The sequence below is a fragment of the Netta rufina genome (assembly GCF_964035555.1).
Source record: "Netta rufina genome assembly, chromosome: 9".
Classification (NCBI taxonomy): domain Eukaryota; kingdom Metazoa; phylum Chordata; class Aves; order Anseriformes; family Anatidae; genus Netta; species Netta rufina.
Window position 1 is genome coordinate 15531794 of NC_140132.1, and position 18516 is coordinate 15550309.

Genomic DNA, 18516 nt, shown 5'->3' on the forward strand with positions numbered 1-18516 from the left:
GAAAGAGGACACTCCTTCCTGGTCTGTAATCCCCTTGTTCAATAAACCTTTTTAAGCCACTGGGCTCACTGAGGCGTTCAAAAAGTGAAATTTCTGCTTTAGGAGAGACCCAGTAATGCCAAGAGGCACAGCACATGGTCCCCACTGAGATGGCAGATCCCAAACTTTGGGTTGAGGGTCTTGGTGCATTTGTACCCAGATGACAAGGGTTTGGTGAGTTGCCTCCTGGAAAACCCTTTAAAATCAGAGAATTTCCAGTGCTTCCCCTACAGCAGTTTATTCCCACGCGTGCTGTGACCCCGGTGGGAAATTCCCCCCACCCTTACATCACGTTGGCAGCACTGGGGTGTCACGGGGATGGGACACGAGTGGGGTGAGCCGCACAGCCCACCTCCCCCTGCCCCATTCTCCACCAAAACCACCCGACTGTGGAGGGCACCGGAGGCGGCTTCACTCCCCGGGGACCCCCAGCAGTAAGCGATGGGGACCCCCACGAACACAACCAATGCACCCCTGGGGGTGGGGGGTGGGGGGTATGGCCGAGGTGTCCCACGCCGGGCCGGGGCGGGGCCGCCAGGGGGCGCTTTTTGCGCGGCTTTAAAAGTTGCGCGGGGCGCTGCGCGGGTGCCAGTGCGCTGCGCGGAGCCGGCTGCGCTCTCCTGTGTGTGTCCCCCCCCCTCCGGTGTCACCCTCCGCAGGTGCGGAGCAGCCCCGCGTAGACATGGCCAGCGGGGGTCTGCAGCTCCTGGGCTTCGTGCTGGCTTTCCTGGGCTGGATCGGCATCATCATCAGCACCGCCATGCCCCAGTGGAAGATGGCATCCTACGCGGGGGACAATATCGTGACGGCCCAGGCGCTCTACGAGGGGCTGTGGATGTCGTGCGCCATGCAGAGCACGGGGCAGATCCAGTGCAAGGTGTACGACTCGCTGCTCAAGCTGGAGAGTAAGTCGGGGCGGGGGTACGGGGGCTGCTCGGCCGCGTCCCGTCGGGGTTTTGGCGTTTAGGAGCTGCGGGGTGCCCGTCCCGTCGGGGTGACCCCCGGCACCCCTATGCCCCTCCGGTAGGGGATGAGGGTGCCGGTCTCATCGGGTCGTTCTTCCCCCTCTTAAGCCCTTTCTGGTCTTGTCGAGGCTCAAGTTGAAGCGGTTGGACCGGAGACCCCAGTCCTGTCGGGTCCCCCCACTCTCTGCCCGCCCTGTGGGGTGCCGTCGGATTCGCCCCTTCGGCTCCCGTTGCCGCCGGTTCTCGACCGGGGGCTGGTCTCAAGGTGTCTCTGCCCTGTTGAAGCGCCCCCACATCCCCACCTGTCCCTTGGGGTGGGGGGGTGACGGCGGGGATTGGGGGTGTCCCAGCCCGCCGAGGAACCCCTCCGTCCCCGCTGCCCTCCCCGTCGGGGCTCCACAGCGCCCGGCACCGGTGGGGAAAGCACCTGGGGGGGAGCCGGGGCCGTCCCGCAGCCCCCCAAAAAACTTCGGGGAAGCGTTGGGGCGGATATCGGGTCCTCCACGCGTGTCCGGGGAAGCGCCGTGACAGCAAGAGCTTTAGCAAGGCACTCAGGCAGGGGCTGTCTTTGTTCAGGTATGGCTCAGCAGCGAGCAAAGCTCGAGAAAACAGCGCTAAAGTTGTCTTTTTGGCATGGATCCTTATATTTTTTTTAATTTTATTTTTAAATTTTGTATCTTTGTGTTTTTTGTTTTTTTGTGGGTTTTTTTTTTGGCGTTTGACTGTTAAGTTTTGCTGCAGTCCTGTACGGAATAATTTTGTTCTCTGGGAAAGCCACTTCTGCTCCTGTGATACTTCTTTTATTATTATTATTATTGCTTCAAGCAAAGGGTTGGCAGGTGAACTGGGTTCCACCCCAGCACATTTTAGGCAGGTTGGCCCATCCAGGTGATCGCAGGGGCTCTGCTCCCATTCAGAGGTGGCAAAGCAGGAGCTGCGCCCTGCTGTTGGGGCAGTACCTGGGGGTCTGCACTGAGCTGCCCCCATCTCGGCTGGTTCCAGCGCTTGCAGTGTTACAGCACTTGTTCCACACCATAACTTACAAAAGGGTTAAAAAATAAGTCCTTTACCAATCTCCCTCCCTTCATTCCCCGTCCAGTAAGGACACACCAGTGAGGTCAGTGTGTCCTGGAACATCAGCCTTCTCCCTCCCTAATTAATAAAATAGTAATTATCAGCTTGGTCACCTTCTTTCCCGAAGGAACGAGCATGCAGTTTCGCATACGCCGCAGAGGGACCATTGGGAGTGTCCCCAAGGCCGATTGTCACCAGCCCTTCCTTTCCCAGTGTCAGAGCGGAGCTGGCCGCCCTGGCCCCACCTGCACTGCTATCCCACATCGGTCCCTCCCGTTCAACCCCCGTGGGCCCTGCAGCAGCGGCTGGAGGTGCAAATTACTCCCTCGGGAGCACGGTGCGCCCATTTCACACCGACAGGGTGCGGGGCTGTGGATAATCAGGGCTGGGCTGAGCACAGGCTCTGGGGTGGTGGAGTGGTAATTATGTGTAAGCTCAGCTTCCAGCCTTTTATCTCGCTCTGGGGGTGGGGGGCCAAGATGCCAGCAGGGCTGAGGAATCTCCAGCCACCCCCTGGATCAGTTGCGAAAGGTAAACTCGCCTGGGGGGCTGTGGCTGCAGCCCATTGTGCTGTAAATGAAACCTGCCTGTAGAACCAGACCCAAGCCTTGCCCGGCTCCCGAAAACCTGCCCGAGGACCTCCAGACCTGCCCCATTGAGGGCTGAGTGCTCAATAGCAGCTGCTCCCTTCACCTTTGTTCTGCGGACAATGAAGGCTCCTCCAAGGCTACAGGGAAGGTGTGAGGTGCTGGGGACTGAGGCTGAGCTGTTAATGGCCTTTTATCCCCTTATGGAGCCCTTGGCCCTTCAGGGGGCTGAAAATTCCCAGAAGAAATATGGAAGTAGCAGGGGATGCCTGCTTGGGAAAGTCAGCAAAAGTTTTTAAATGCTCCTTTTGCTTTTGGCACCCCTGCTTCATCAGGCTGTGCCCTTTCCGATTCAAGGCACTCGTGCCTCCTGACATACACCTCTGCTGTTTTCCCAGCCTGTCCTCCCCTCAAGGGCTTTGTGCAGCCATAAAGGCTTGAGCAGTGACAGTAATGCTTTTTTGGCTGGAGGTGTGACACCCCCCAGCTTTTACCCAATTCAGCAGCTGTGCCCTGGGACAGGTGCAGCTGTGCAGTAAGAGCTCCCTTACTGCTTTGGTTTAGGTTGTGTTGGTACAGCTACAAGGGCAGGGAAATTTCTCTGGCTGTGCCTTTCTGCCAGGGCTTCACGTGCCCTCAGTGCCCTGAGCCTTGTGCAGAGATGGGAGAGGCACACACAGATCCTGCAATGATTCAGTCCCCATAGAAAGGGCTGAGTCTCCTCACCTGCAGTAATTCATGGCCATGGGAATGGTGAAAAACTTTGCCAGTGAGCTCTTGGATATTTATTATCTATTGCCACTTTGTTAGATACATCCATCTCGGCTTGGGCTGATGCTGCATGTCCGAGATGGGGTTGGCACAAGGTTGAGAGGCACCGTTAGCCACCTGAGGGGCCTTTGGCTCCCTGTGTGACCATGCTGCTAGAGTGCACCCATGCTGGCTCTTCTCCCACAGCTGCATTCAGCTGAGGGCTTATGTCAGGCCGGGACGTGCTCCTATTCAAGCTGTGTTTTGCTGGCTTGGGGGAAAAAAGCGTGGCCACATGCAGGCATAGAGGCACAAAAGCCACCCTTGCAACCAGGCTTTGTTGCCCAGCCTCAGCATTGTTCTTGTAGCCCTCCAGCATCGTCCATGGAGCTAGCTCAGCTTTGTGCTCCTCCAGAGTCTCGGGAATGGGACCAGCCAGGAGGGTCAGGGGCTCCTGGTGTCTGTCTTTTGGAAGTTCTCAGCACCATCTGTCTGACCATTCACTTGTGTTCAAAGCAGGGGTTGTTCAGGGTTCTGTTTAGGCTGTTTCACCTGCAGACACTCATTGCCGTGGTTGATGGTGTTGGTTGGAGATGTTCCGTGCTTGAAACAAGCTGAGACTCATCTACTACTTCATCACCAAACCTAGTACATCCACAATGAGTCTTTGTGCCCTAGCTTGGAAAATAAACAAGGGTTTGGATGCCCTCTGGGTCAAACAACATCATGGAAATATGAAATCTTCCCTCCTACATTTTTACCACCCTGGCTGAGCCTGTTCCAGGAGTTGGGGAAAGGATGGGGGAGCGAGGGGGAGGGAGGAAGGTTCATCCTCAGGTTGCTGTTTGTGATGGTGGGGGGAGCTGGCAGGTTGGTCTTTCAGTTATCAGGAGGGACAAATGTGTCCTAATCACTTGTCACCCCCCTTCATCTGGAGTAAGCAGGTAGAACCTGATAGTATGTGTTCTTTCATGTGGGTTAAGGGTTAATTTGCTCCAGTGTTTCTCAATCCCTGTTCCCTGCCTCATGAAAAATTGTGATCGAGTGATAAAGTAGTCTCATTTGTGCTGTGCTTTGACAAGGTAGAGGGTTACTTGGAATGCCACCGAGGCTGTTCCTGTTCGGTGCAGTGTTGCCTCTGTAGAGGGGACAGGAGTCTGTTGCAATACACTGGCTTTATTGCTCTACAAGCAGCTTCTGCTAAGCAGCTTTTGTGGTTAGTGTTAGTCCCTCACTAAATCTCAGCAAGGGAATTTCCAGGTTTTGTAGAAAAACAGACTGCCCAGGTCTCCTCTGACCACTAATCTGGAAATGGTGGTTGCCTCACTCATAAGCTTTCTCTGCTGTTTGAGTGACTGCAGGAGGGCACTGAACTGTGCTTGCTTTGGGGCAGGCAGAGTACAAGGCCACTATTGCTTGCTGAACGTGTTTTTGTTGCTCTGGATGTGCAGTGGGGGCTCTCCAGCCTTCCCATGCCCTGCTTGAGTCTGCATCCTGCCTAGATTCTCTTGTGTGGTCTCTTAGACTTGTGGGGAGCTGCTTTGGAGGAGTCCAGGCTGGGATATCTGACAGTGAGGGGTGTGCTGGGTCTTTGCAGGGGCTGGTAATGGATTTGAGATTCATAACACCTGCAAGCCATCAGCAGGCTTTTAGGTCCATCCAGAACTGTTGCAGTGTGTCAGCCTTGCTAATTGCCTCTGAAGCTCTTACTGCTTGCTCAGACCTTCAGTCCCTTGCCAGCCTCCCAAAAGTTGTGCTTATACACTGTTATGGCAGAGCAGCAGGATATCAGATCTGCTCCTTCAATGAGATCAAGCTTTTCTGATGAAACCCCAGTGGGAAGGCTTTGAAGGCGGCTGACTTTTCTTCAAGGTGGATGGTATAACATGCTCCTTGTGCTATGGGGATGCCTGTAACTCCAGGGAACTTGCCACACACACATTAGCGGGAGCTGTACAGCATCCATGCTTCACCTGTCTTCTGTCATCACTTTGCATGGAGGCCCATAGGAAAGGAAGGAAAAGTCCATATAAAATATGCAAATGAGACAGTCAATGAGCATTCTTATCAGAAAACAATCTCCACACAGAGCCATTACAGCAATTTTGCATTACAAATAGGCATTACAAAAATCCAGTGGCACTTTGCCAATTGTTTTTTTTTTTTCTATCATGTAGTTGATAGAATAAATAAGGAAATGTGGTGACAAAAATAACCCAAACTTGTGGTGATAAAGTTCTCTTCTGTAACTAAATGGTTGCTTCATTGTCTGGTAATGACAGTGGGAATCTTATTTAGGCTTCAGATAAAACTGCATCATGTAGTTTGTGTCCAAATCCCCAAAGTCAGAGCAGGTTTGTTAGCAAATTTTAAAAATGTTGGTTTCACTGTGTGGAACTAGTGAGAGCTGCTATGTCACCTACAAGGACTTGTATGGTATTTTATAATGGCCTGCAGGATTCGTGTTTGCTATTAACCTTTCTCAGTAGTTTCAAGACTCTTTACTTAACTGCTTTCTTGCTACAGGCATTTTCAGGCCGGGTCTCAGCTAACTAGCAATAAAAAGGCTTGGCTTCTAAGTAAATAGTGGGTAATATTGACAAAACACTGTTGACATCTGTTGGTAGGTGTCCAGCCAGTTTGTCCAGCGTGATGCAGGGCTGCTCTGTCCCAAGGGCCTCCGAGCCTGGGCTTTGCGGCAGCCTTGGTCTGGTGTGGGAGGCTCTGCATGGCAGCACTGGGTCCTGCTCCTCAGGTGGCTGCTGCAGTCAGGAGTGCAGAGGAAAAACTGTTTTTCTCTAATAGAATATAGTTATAAGTTTAAATTGCTGTAGAGTACTTCTGCCTGCTGTTGCTGTCACGTCCAGTTTAGCAGCCTAAGACAATTCTGCATGTTTGTGTAATCTGGGGACTTTTGCTTTGTTGCTCACATGGTGCTGTAATACTAAACTAGTTCCCTCATCCTCCATATCTGCAGCTTCCATTAATGCAGTTGTTAATGAGTGAATAACTAATCAGTTGTTTTATCATTAACCACAGGCAAACATGCTGCCTCCCAGAGCACAGGGCAGCCAGTCTGGGGGAAGAGGAGGGCGGATGGCTAATAGTGGTGTCACATTTAAAACTTCTTCAGATAGTGGGACAGTCTGTTCTGCTAATGCTGCAAGTTTTCTAAATGCCTCTGTTCTCTTCCATGGATAAGGGAATGGTTTGTGTACTGGGGGGTGAGGAGCACCAAGGATGTTCCTACAGGGTCCCATGCTGGAAGAGGGTGGCTCTGGGAAAAGCTCACAATCTGTTTTCTTACCTCAAGGAAGATTATTTTTTGTTGTTGTTGTTGAACTGCTTCTGCAGAGCTGTCATGGCATGCATCCAGTTAATACTTGCATATTTAATGTTTGAGCTGATTTCATAGGTAGGACTCCTGAGGTCATATAAATTTCTCACACATCTTACTATGAAGCCACGCTTAAACTTCTTTGTCCCATGTTCGAAGGTGGGAGATCTCTCTCTTGGTTAATTTTGTAGTTGCTTTTAAGATAACATTCTGAAGCTGTTTAGCTTCATGGAAACTCTGTAGAAGATTTGGAAGAGTAACTTTTGCAGAAAAACTAAGCTTGGTTTACTGCAGACTTGAAATAATTTCATATCTCTGTAGGATGTGTACTTTCCCATGCAAAGGATGGGCTGATGTCTTCAGCCATCAGCCTCTCCAGAGCTGCTGCTGTAATGTAGTTTAGCCTTAAATGTATGGCAGTAGGTGATGACCCATCAGAAGAAGCACTTCTGAATAACTGGCATAAATTCTGTAAGCTAGAAGTTTTAGTGTGCTCTCCCAGCACCGGGGATGGCAATCTTTTCAAGAATGTGTTTGGATACTGCTGCTGTGACTTGTGACAAATGGCTTTGTAAATGGGTTTCTGCAATCGAAGCAGTAGATGGGCTTTGACTAACAGCTGGGTGGTGCAGAGGTGTATCACCCTTCCCCTTTGAAGGAAGTGAGATGTCAATTGGCTGAGCTGATTGTGGGATATTTCCTAAGAAAGCCAAGACTCTTCTTAAGAAAGTGTGTCACTTCCTAATTGCTCCAAATAATGCCTTTTTACTGTATTGTTCTTTTTTTTAATGAACTACTAGAACAATGCAGTTGTTGTGCGTAGCGGCTAGTGCAGATTTTAAGGCAGAACTAGAGGTCAGTAGGCTGTTGTGCTTCAGAAGAATTTTCCTGCAAAGCATAGTCAAGTAGCAACTGCTGTTGTTCAAGCTCCAAGTACACACAGGTCTACAGAATTTGGGCTTCAGACTGGGGAGTAGATTCTGGCAATACTTTGCTAAGGCTATGCGTGTCACGCTTACTGCTAGATAATCCTCTGTGTCAGGGGACACTTCTGCCTTGGTCACGGCATGCTCCTGGGAGCTTGTTCCCGTCATTATCCAGTCCTGTTTGTTCACACGTCTTTATAGGACTGCATATTAAAATGCGTGCTGTTCAAACAAGCCTGATTTGCCAGGCAATAAAGCTCAGGCTCATTTCACTGTTATTTACTCTTCCTGACAGTGTTTTGTCACCTGAAAATTTTTATCAGTAATGGCTTAATTTCTGTCATTGTTTTTCCTTTGTTATCAAGAAAATCTGAATTCAGTAGCTATTGTACATCGGGTTAGCGTGGTGAGTCAATATAAAGCCAAATCCTGGATAAGGAAGTATATTGAGTCTGTCTGCTGAGAACCTGGGTTAAGACAACCTTTGCCTGTGGGAAGGCATCATCCCTTGATCCAATTCTTCAAAAACCACAAGAGGCTCTTAAAACATTTGTTTATCTGTGTTTAAGTTAAATATTTCAGGCAAAAAAGTTTTTAATTTGGCTGGGAAAATCCTGTTTCTTTTGCAGTTGTGACTTTTTAAAGCCCTCTGGGGCTCCTACAGAAGACTCTAAATGAAAATATCTAAATCAGCACTGAGGTATTTGTATAAAAGACAGGTTTTGGAAGTGTTGAGCAATAAAGGGTGTTTGTGGCCTGCTGTGGGACTATTCATATGTATGGTACTATTCATATTAAAACATGTTTAAATGCTTTGTCAAGGTGGAACCTAAATCTGAATACTCCTTTTGATAAACAGATATGTCCTTCCAATTGGGATTCAAATGACCAGGGAACAAAAGATGTCTGAAGGCAATTCCCAGGTCATTTCCTGCAAAGAGCTGCATGCCCTTGTTTGCCATGCATTTTTAGAAGAGGTTGAAAGTCCTCTGATCCTCATGCATGACAGTCCTGGAGCTTAAAGCTATAAAGAAATCTGGCTGTATCCTGTACAACACACTACGGTGTTTTGAGATGTGATTGCTGAACCCAGGGATTTGAATTTCCTATTCGTACCTTGAGTTTTCTTTGTGGTAACTCAAGTCCTTATGCCTTGTCTTCTAGGCAGTCTACAGGCCACACGGGCTTTGATGGTGGCTGCGATACTTCTGGGCCTCGTTGGCGTATTTGTTGCCGTGACTGGCATGAAATGCATGAAGTGCATGGAAGATGACCAGGTGAAGAAGATGCGGATGGCTGTCTTTGGTGGGGTCATCTTCATAATTGCAGGTTGGTAACTTACAAATGTGTTAATATTAAAATTTGCCAGTACCTAAATGATTTGTACTGCATAGGATGTGAGTGCAGGGGAAGGCTTGCATCTCCTCAAAGTAGCAGCATATCAGTGTCATTCAGATGTTGGTTCTGCTATGTGGTTGCTTTTTGTAGTGATTTTGTTGATTTACTCTATTCCTAATAATAAGGCATGGCATTGTGTTCCCTTCACGTGCAGGTTTGTCAGCGTTGGTGGCCACATCGTGGTATGGCAACAGAGTGGCTCGGGCCTTTTATGACCCTTTCACGCCTGTTAACACCAGGTACAGACTCATTTGATTTAACACTACTTGTACTGCATGAGAAATAATTGCTGTCTTATAGTTTTTTTCCACTAAACACTTAAGGCCTAGTCTGCAGAGCTCGGTTAGTTGGGTGGTATGGGCAAAGCTCCGGGTCTCAGAGTCAGTGGGGTCTCAGGAAGCTTCAAACCTTACCCTTGCAGGAAGCCACTCTGTATAGATTTCTGCTGCCTTCTACTTTGTGTGGATGTGCCTGGCCTTACTTGTAACTCTTTTCCTTGTTTCTCCCCAGATTTGAATTTGGATCAGCCCTCTTCATCGGCTGGGCAGCTGCTTCACTGGCCATGCTGGGGGGAGCCTTCCTCTGCTGCTCCTGCCCGCGGAGAGAAACTTCCTATCCACCCACCCGAGGCTACCCCAAAAATGCCCCCTCCACAGGGAAGGATTACGTATAATGGAATGAGGATGAGGAGCCACCAGCACTAGTAGTGAAAGCGTTTCGGAGAGGACACTACAATGCCGCTGTCCTGAGCAGAGTTCAGACTCTAGGTTCTGCCTTCCTCTTCTCCCAGAAATGTGTATATTTTTGTAATCATCTTTGCTACTGGACATAACTTTTCCTTTCTCTCCCAGCCTGTGGAGGAAGGCTAAGCCTAGGTTTGTAGGTATTGCCACTTGAAAGATGAAGCCTCCAAGCTTGGGTTGAGTTTAGTATTTGGGAGTAAAAGGGAAAATGATACTGTTTTTAGATGGATGTTGGTGCTTTTTTAGTTTTTTTTTAAATAGATGGTAACAATTCAGTCCCATACCCCATTAAGTTAGAGCCCAGTGTGGTGTGTATAGAAATTAAAGGAGCATATATACAAAGAGAAAACCAATAGCTTGGGGGGAAACATAATCTGGGGAAATGACTTTACATGTGGGAATGTTTGAAGAGATCTAAAATGTTTTTGTACTTTTTTTTATTGGCATCATATTCAGCACCTTCTTTTCTGTGCAGATTGGCATGACAAAGGGTCAGAGAATTAAATTGCTGTGAGTTAAACTAAATATCGTAGTTGTCCATGCATGTGCTGTTGGCCAAGATGTAGTGCGTAAGGCCGCTCGGCTTAACTGTATGTCATCACTCTTGACAAGATCTGATAAGCTGATTGTGTCTGGGCCAGCGGCAGCAACACTGCAACTGCAGCAGCTAGCAAACACCCAAAGCAGCTGCAGGTTTCCCTGGTGCCAGGGAAGAGGCAGAGAAACATTTCCCTCTGCTCTCGCTGGTGTCTCTGTGGGGCTGTTGCTGCTGTTCCTTAGACACTGAGCGTTGCCAGTGGCTGTTTCTGATATTCTCACCTTAACACCTACCTGAGCTCGAATCTATATTCCCTTGTCTGTTACAGGTTGCCTTCTAGTAAGCTCTTTCCTATTCCTTTAAGTCATTCCCATTTGGGCTTAGTTACAAGTTACTGATCTGTTTGCCTTATGCAGCTAAAAATGTTAAACCAAACAGAATGCACTGCCACTCCTTGATGTTTCCCCACAGATACCTCATGTGCTGCCATTTGACCCTGTCTTTACTCCTGCAAACATTTTCAGTGATATGAAGGCAAATTCCAAGGAAACTGACCCAAAGGTTATAGCATTTTTTTTTTTTTTAATCCAAGCTCACCAAAGAGGAAGAAACACATCATTTTAAAGATAAAGCCATCATTGCATATGAAGTTACATGAAAAATGCAGCTCAAAGGTTCCCACCCCTTCCTCTGAAACACCCAGTCTGTCACCAGTGTCTGACCAACACAAGTGAGGCTGGCTGGAATTAAGTCTCATATTCCTAGAAGTATGGTACCAGCTCTCCAAAGCTCAACCTTGATTTTTCTAAGGAAGAAAGCTGGTTGCTTCTGACCAGGCTTTGCGATGGTGTACATGTTCAGAGGCATCAGGTTTCTTGATTTCCTTTGTAGACTGGGAGAGCTTCTAGGGCTGAGCATGTACAACCACAGCATTAGTGGTTCGTATAAGCCTTGTACCTCTGTTTGACCTGACTCTCTGCAACGTAAATCAAAGTTACTAAACCAACCAAAGCATTTTCTTCAGGCTTGGTCTGATGTTGGCCTGTACTTGAGCTGGGTCACAAGGCTTCCACTTCTCCATGGGGGATTGATTGCCTGTGCACAGGAGCTGCCTCTTGAGACCTTGTTTTAAGGGGTGGCAGCTCAGGTCACATCAGAGCTGCTGAGGTCTGTGCTCGTGTATTTGCGTTAACCCTGAGCCAGGGAGCAGATGCTTGTATTGGGAACTTGTATAAAGTGTTTAAACAATTTCAATAAATGGACTTTTTTAAGGAAAATCAGACTGCGTTGCTTCATTTTTGTTTTGAGGAGAACTTGGACAGTGTACATGGAAGACAGGAGTGGCAATTGGGTTTTTGGGAGTCTGCCTGCCAGAATGGAACTTGTTTAGCTGTGTATCTACAGCAGATGTAGGTGGGGACAGATCTTCTTCAGTGAGTCAGGCAGTTGTGGCCTCTGGCACAAACTCACCCAGTAATCTGCTATGATTGCAGCCCAGGAACCAGAAGGTCTGCTCCTCAGTGAGGCAGGCTGCACCCTGGGTGGAGCAGGAAGGGGCAGGGAGAAGGCAGATGGATCCCTTGGAGGGGAGAAGGAGCTGCAGGAATGGGGAAGGGATGGGGTGTGGAGCTGCAGCCCTCCTGGGAGGGCTGCTCTGTGTTGCAGTAGTGCTTTGCTTTCTAGCTTTATCTGAGGAAGGCTATGTACAGGCTGCAGTTTCCACACAAGATGATCTGGATGTGACTTCTGAAGATTTTTTTTTTCTGTGGAATTCCTTGACAATTGAGTTAACAGGGTCATGAAGAGATGTGCCCTGGGAGGCTCTGTCTTACTTTAAAGCCCCTCTTCAGGCTATTATGCTTCTCCCAGCTATGATAAGGAGCATGATTTGCCAGGTGTGAAGTTTTGCAGGTCAGTTAAAAGTGGTTCCAGCTGAGGATGGTCTCTTCTAGTCTGTACTGATGCGTCCCCAGGGCAGCAAGGATGAGCCCCCTGCTTGCTTTTGCCTGGCCTGGAAACCCTTCCATTCACTGAGGCTCTTGTGTTCGTCCTTTTCATCACTTCAAGTACATGTGGTGAGAGGCAAACTTTATTTAAAGCCTGTTCTTACACTCAGTCAAGGAGCTGCCTCCTCTGTTCCCTCTCTTTCCAAGGGCTATTTGCTTTTGTGATACAAACAAAAGGAATAGAGCTAATTAGGCCTTGTAAAGCTGGCAGAGCAAAACAGGCAGGCATGTGGCTGAGTGAGCTTGCAGTGCCTGGAGCAGACTGGTTGCCTGGCATAGTTTGGGATCTGTGGTCATTCTTATTCCAACCTGTCAATTAGTCAAGGATTTCCATTGAGATTAATTTTTTCCCATGTTTTTGTGATTACTCCCTCTCTGAGGACTTTTGCAAGTTTCAGTCTGAAGTTCCTTGTATAGGAGTAAGGGCCTGAGCAGGAGAATGGGGAAGGAAAGTGCTCCCCCATAAATAGATGTCAAGATGTCTCAGCTGTTGGCACAAACAGGCCCCTGTGGGAGACATATCTGTGTGAGACCAGCACAAGGAAGAGACAGAGGCTGGCTTGTTTACTTGCTGTGCTTCTTATTTCACAAAGTCTGCAGGTAAACTTTCATTGGCATTGGGTTTGTGGGATCCATCAGGTTGGCCGAAAAGACAGGGTGAAGTCTGGGGGCAAATAATCCCATGTTTTATAATCCTAATCCCAACTGAGTGGTGACAAGGGGCAGTATCTTTTCCCTTACTATCCAGGAAGGGAGACAAACTTGGAGGGCAGAAGTGTCAGGAGCTGTCCCTGCTCAGAAAGGTGCTTTCCAACACTTTTCTCATGTATTTCACTGAATCAAGCAGTTCTGCTTGGCTGTCACATTTTCTGCTGTCCCTTGGCAATCTTTGCTCTAGGTTTTGTAAAAAAGGAGTGACACACTGGGAGTTGGGTGAGAATTTCCCATTGGATTTCAATCCTTGCATGCGACCCTGGCATTCCTGCTGCTAAGGCCATCTTGTAGTAAATGATGGCATTTGTCTGTAGAGACAATGGGAACTTTGACTGCTTCTCAATGTCTTCTTCCATGCCATATTTATTACTCACATGGTGCCGGAGCTGTGTATGCTATGCTGGGAACATCACGTGAGGGAATTACATGCTTGTTTGTACCGGTTGGGTATTTCAAAGAAGTAAGAGCTCAAGATGTTTTTGGAATAGCACCATACTGTTGGATTTCTGGGCTTCTACAACTCAATCAGAAGCTGTCTGTGCTAATGCCGTTTATCAGATTCAATTTCTGATTTACACAAGCATTCTTTGTAATAAATCTGCCTTTGTCTTCTGTACTGCTCTGAGCATATATGCAGTGTATTAAAGCGTTCCAAACTCTGACAATGGAGATCCCAGAAATAGCCAATAGAGCTGGTAACAGCTGGTGGTAAATGGTTGTGAAATATTCATACAAGCTCAGAATCTTTTTTTAATGAGGCCAAAGCAGAAATGAAGGTGTTACTGAAGAAAAGAGGTTTATGTATCACTTCTTAAGATCAAATCCCAGAAGTGCCAGTAACTTCCTGAAGATGCTCAAAAGTAACAAACTTTTACAAATTTAGGTGGGGAACTAGACTGAAAGCTAGAGCCTTTGTCTTGAATGCATAGACATGGAGTAACTTCAGGGCAGATGGTGACATGAGAATATTGTAAAATTGTCTCAGAGTTTTGGCAAAAGACTTCTAGAAGCTGCCAACAGTATCAGCACCTTCTTTCAGGGTTTTACACCAGTGTCCACCTGAAAAGGCAGTCAACCCTTGCAGTGCAAAACCTTTCAAGTAGTCAGGGTCCTGCCAGCAAGTCACACCAATGTGCGTGTGCCACCAAGGTCTCTTTCCTCTGTTGGAGGCTGCTTGCATGCTTTACCTTCACACCCACCATCCAGTGAGAAGATGGAGGTGTCCTGCAGAGCAGAGAGGTGCTTGCAATAGGTCCTCTCTCCCTCCCTGCCCCCAGGAACGGCTGCTCTCAGACAGCAGACCTAGACTAAGATCTCCAGTGTTTATGGCTACCTGTGCATGTCTGCTCTTTTTGAGGCTTTTTCGTTCCTCCCTCCCCTTTGAGTTGCATGAGTCTTATACCCTATCCATGAGGATAAATATATATCCTATATTTATACCCTATCCATGAGATTTTGCCTCTCACAAAATTTCTCTAAGCTTTCCATAAGCCCCACCACTGAATTCAAGTAAAATTCCCCTTCTCAGTCATTCTGCTCAGGTGTCTGGTGCCCCTGCAGAAGTCCCAGAGGAATATGATTGTTTTCACAGGCCTGGTCCAAGTGCACCCATTTTTCAGAGAGGGCTACAATTCACCCCACCAGCCACAGAATCGCAACAACTACGTTTCATCCGGGACTTTGCATACAAATTGGCAACTGACCTGGGCTTTCAGAAAACTGGCCCTTTGATTGCAACACGGAGTCGCAAGGATTTCCTCATTATCCTCATTTATTAGATTCTTCATTCCTTCAACCCCACAGGCTCTTCAGTGTGCTTAGTTGCCATTTCCTTGCTTCCAGAAGCCCAGCCTGTGACAAGAGTTTGTTCTTCTGCAGCACGTTCCTTCCAGCCCTGCCTGCAGTCCCTGCAGAAGCCTTGCACACTATGGCATCTGCATCAGTGAGCAGAAAGTGAAAAACACTTTTGTTGAGCCTCATGTGCTTGATTGGAAAACATCCCAACTCCTACAGCTTTTTTCAGAAAAGCCCTGCCTGGATTCCTAGCATACTGCGTCAGGGACTTGGTGTTTTTAGGGTCTACAGCTCTTAAAAAGGCCTGCTGGAGACCCCAGGAGCCCCTGGCCATGGGAAGCTGGGGATGCTTCTGCTTTGCTGCAATAAGCTGCAGCCAGGGGCTGAGTACCAGGCAGTCCCTGCCGGGTTTATCTTGGGGTACAGAAGCTGCCCTCTGCTCCTTTCTGGTCCATCAGCCAGGCCCAGAAGGATGTTTCATATCAGGAACCAGAACTTTGTTGTCAGGTTTCCCATGTTACAGTATTTTTGTGTGATCATTTTTCCCTTGCTCCAAACCATAATCATTTTATTAAAAAAGGATTTTCTCTCTAAACCCCTTACTTTCCAGCTGTCTCCAAAACTTCTCTATAGTTGCCCATGCCCTCCCTGAGGAATGACTTTTCCAAAGCCCTGGCACCACCAGCTCCATCTGAGTATACCAGGCTCTTCCTGGCCAGAGCTGCCAGGCTGGGCCATGTCAGCAGCTGGCACATTCTGGGTCATTGCACAAGTCCTGTTTGTACCCTGATGTTTATGTACTTCCCCTACCCCATCACCAAACACCATGCTTGTGGAAGGTACATCACCAGCTTTTGCCCAGGAAGGTGGAGGATGTCCCTGCCATGACAAAAGGGCGGTGTTTTCACATCAGGGCTGAGAACAAAACATCACAGGTACGGACCTACATTGGCATTTCCAGCAATGACCTCCAGGACTGAGGGGTACAAAACCAGCATACCTAGGCCCTACAGCTTTAAAGCAGCTTTCCATGGAAAAAAATAACAATAAAAAGAAATAAAAAAGAGCTGAGGCTGTGCTGCAGGAGGCAGGGAGGGAAGCATAGCACACAGCAGCTCGTGCCAAGCTTTCCTACTTCCCTTTGTCCTGGGAGAGACTCAGCTATCCGAGAGCTGCCCAGTGCTGCCTCTTGTTTCCTCCTGCCATGGATTCACCTCCTGCTGCAGGGCAAGGGCTGTTATTTTTAATTTCAGAGCTGCACAGCTCGGTTCTGCAGGTGGGAGGGGAGGGATGCTGGTGCTCCCAGCCTCGCACTCCTGCCTGCCTCCAGAGCCAGCTCCCTCAGCAGGACAGCAGCAGGGGAGCCGTGAAAACAAGCTCAGCCAAGGGAAAAAAAAAAGGCAAGAAATAGCATTCTTATTACAAGGTAAACAGCATTAACTCTGTCTTGGGGGAGTAGGAACAACACAGCCGTGATAGACTTTTCTGCCCACAGCCCTGGACAGGCGCTGGAACGCACTCCACCCTCCACTTGTGTAACGCTTCCCACGCTGCAGCTGTAAATAATCATTTACCTGCGTGTGCTCCCCTTTTGCTGCTTTTTTAGAGGGAACTTTTTTTTTTTTTTTCTTAAATGCAGACAGCCACATGGACGTGTGTGTGTGCAGGGCTCTGCCACCAGCCGCAGGTCAGAGCAGGAGCTGGTGGCCCCGGGTTGCTCTTTCAGGCAAGGCTGCCAGCAAGGGGGATGGGACAGTGTGGGCTGTGTTGGTTGTTTTTCCAGTGAAAAGAGCTCAAGGGTTCATTTTAATTTTATTCTGTTTTTTGTTTTTTGTTTTCCGAGACCTGTGATAGGATTTCTCCACACTTTGCACTTCCCTGGAAAAGGCCTGGTAAAATCATATCCGCCGAAACACGCCTGTCAGCCAGGCAACAAACTTGTTTACCTGATTCAGGTGCTCTGGTGGGGGGCTGTTTGAGCCCTCCATTACTCCAGGTGCTCAGAAAACAGGGGACAGCATGGGGATGCCAGACCCTCCCTGTGTGCATTTTTTATGGGCGCAACGCAGCACAATAAAGGCCTTTGGGGGTACACATGGGATTGAGGAGGAACACACCCCCCTGTCACTGCCTTCCTTCAGGGAGGGATGCGATCAGTCTGCACAAGAGGGAGTCTGATTTACAGTGCCCTGTAATTTGCCGATGCCGTAATATGTTTAGCTTGGGGAAAAGGCTCTGTTGATGTTAACCTGCCTGCTCACATCGGAGCTGAGCTATGTTCTATCAGCACGAAAAACAACAACAGGCTGGGCCAGGGCTGGGTCAGCCTTGCAAAAATAACGGGGCTGGAACTGGGCTGGAGCTGAGCTACCAGGGCTGCCTGGAGGTAGGAGCAGCCTGCTGAGCCCTCCGGGGCCGGGCAGTGTGTATGCCATCCTGGCACCTGCTGCAGCAATGCTGGATCTTCATTAAAAGCTACTGCCCAGGTTAATTAGATCCAGGGTATCAGCACTGGATCAAGCAATATTTCCCAAAACTCTGGAACTGGCCCCAAAACCTGGTGATACCATCAAAAAGCAAAGCTCCAGCCCCCGCCTACAACCTGTCCCCTAACTGCTGCTTTTTGATTCCAGATATTGATGGCAATTATATAGTTAATAACAGTGAGAGCAGCAGTGAATGATCTCAAGGCACAGACCGGGGTGCCATGGCAATATACCTCGCACAGATACCAGGCAGAGAGAGAATAATTGCTGCACTGTCAGCCAGTCCTGCTTTGGGATACAGCATTGTCGTGGCTCAAGCATACCTCCCCATTTGCCTACCAGATTTGTTATCGATAATTACTTACACCTATGCAGCCCTGGGACTGCTCCAGGCTGCCTGCTTCCTTTTGCAGGGTAAGCCTACAGGACTAAGCCCTGCAGACAGAGAAAATACTTGTCTGAAATACAAGCCAACATGGAGTATTTATCTCCACGGGACTGACTGGCTCTTTATGTTTTATCTGCACACCTTAATTCCTCATCATGCAGCTCCTGAGCAGTGCAGGAGATGTGTACATGCTGCTTGCAGGTTGGCAGCAGGCAAACTGTAGCCCCAAACCTTAAACCCCTGAGAAGTGCCTGCAGACCCAGGAGGATTTGAAGCTTTTCTGTTGTCTTTGCTGGTGCTTCTCCTCCTCCTCTACAGATGATGAGTTTCTTGGCTCGGGGTGCTGGATAGGATGATGGTGACTGGAGCAACCCCAGGCAGGGAGCAGGGCTAAGACCCCTCAGCTCAGGGGCAAAATAGGAATGTGGGGTGGTAGGTTAGGACCATGATTTTAGTGCTGGTGAGCCCCAGGGCACTGCAGGCCAGCGAAGCTCACAGGCTTTCTGCAGAATTTCTCAGAAACTGGAACATAAAATAGCTAAGATTTTGTCTGGAGTTTTACTGGAGGCAGGGGCCAAGGCTGCAGAAAAATGACAAGCCTTTCCTTGCACACACCTAATTCTGCTAAAGGCATGAATTATTCCTGACCCAGAGCAGCTCTTATCACCACACCACCATGCTTTAATAGGAATTTCCTTACAATCTTTCCCCAGAACCAGATTCAGGCCAGTTTTGAAATGTGATGACATCATGACCCCTGTTTAGGAGCAG

At 48.6% G+C, this 18516-nt stretch overlaps 1 protein-coding gene across 1 annotated transcript; it reads left to right on the top strand.

The window, feature by feature from the left end:
• The first annotated feature begins 676 nt into the window (after positions 1-676).
• CLDN1 (claudin 1) lies at positions 677-11576 on the top strand. The gene is made up of 4 exons (XM_084292228.1): positions 677-944; positions 8843-9007; positions 9231-9315; positions 9587-11576. The coding sequence occupies exons 1-4, from the start codon at positions 722-724 to the stop codon at positions 9747-9749; spliced, it is 636 nt and encodes a 211-aa protein (XP_084148354.1). The 5' UTR covers positions 677-721; the 3' UTR covers positions 9750-11576.
• The last annotated feature ends 6940 nt before the right edge of the window (positions 11577-18516 follow it).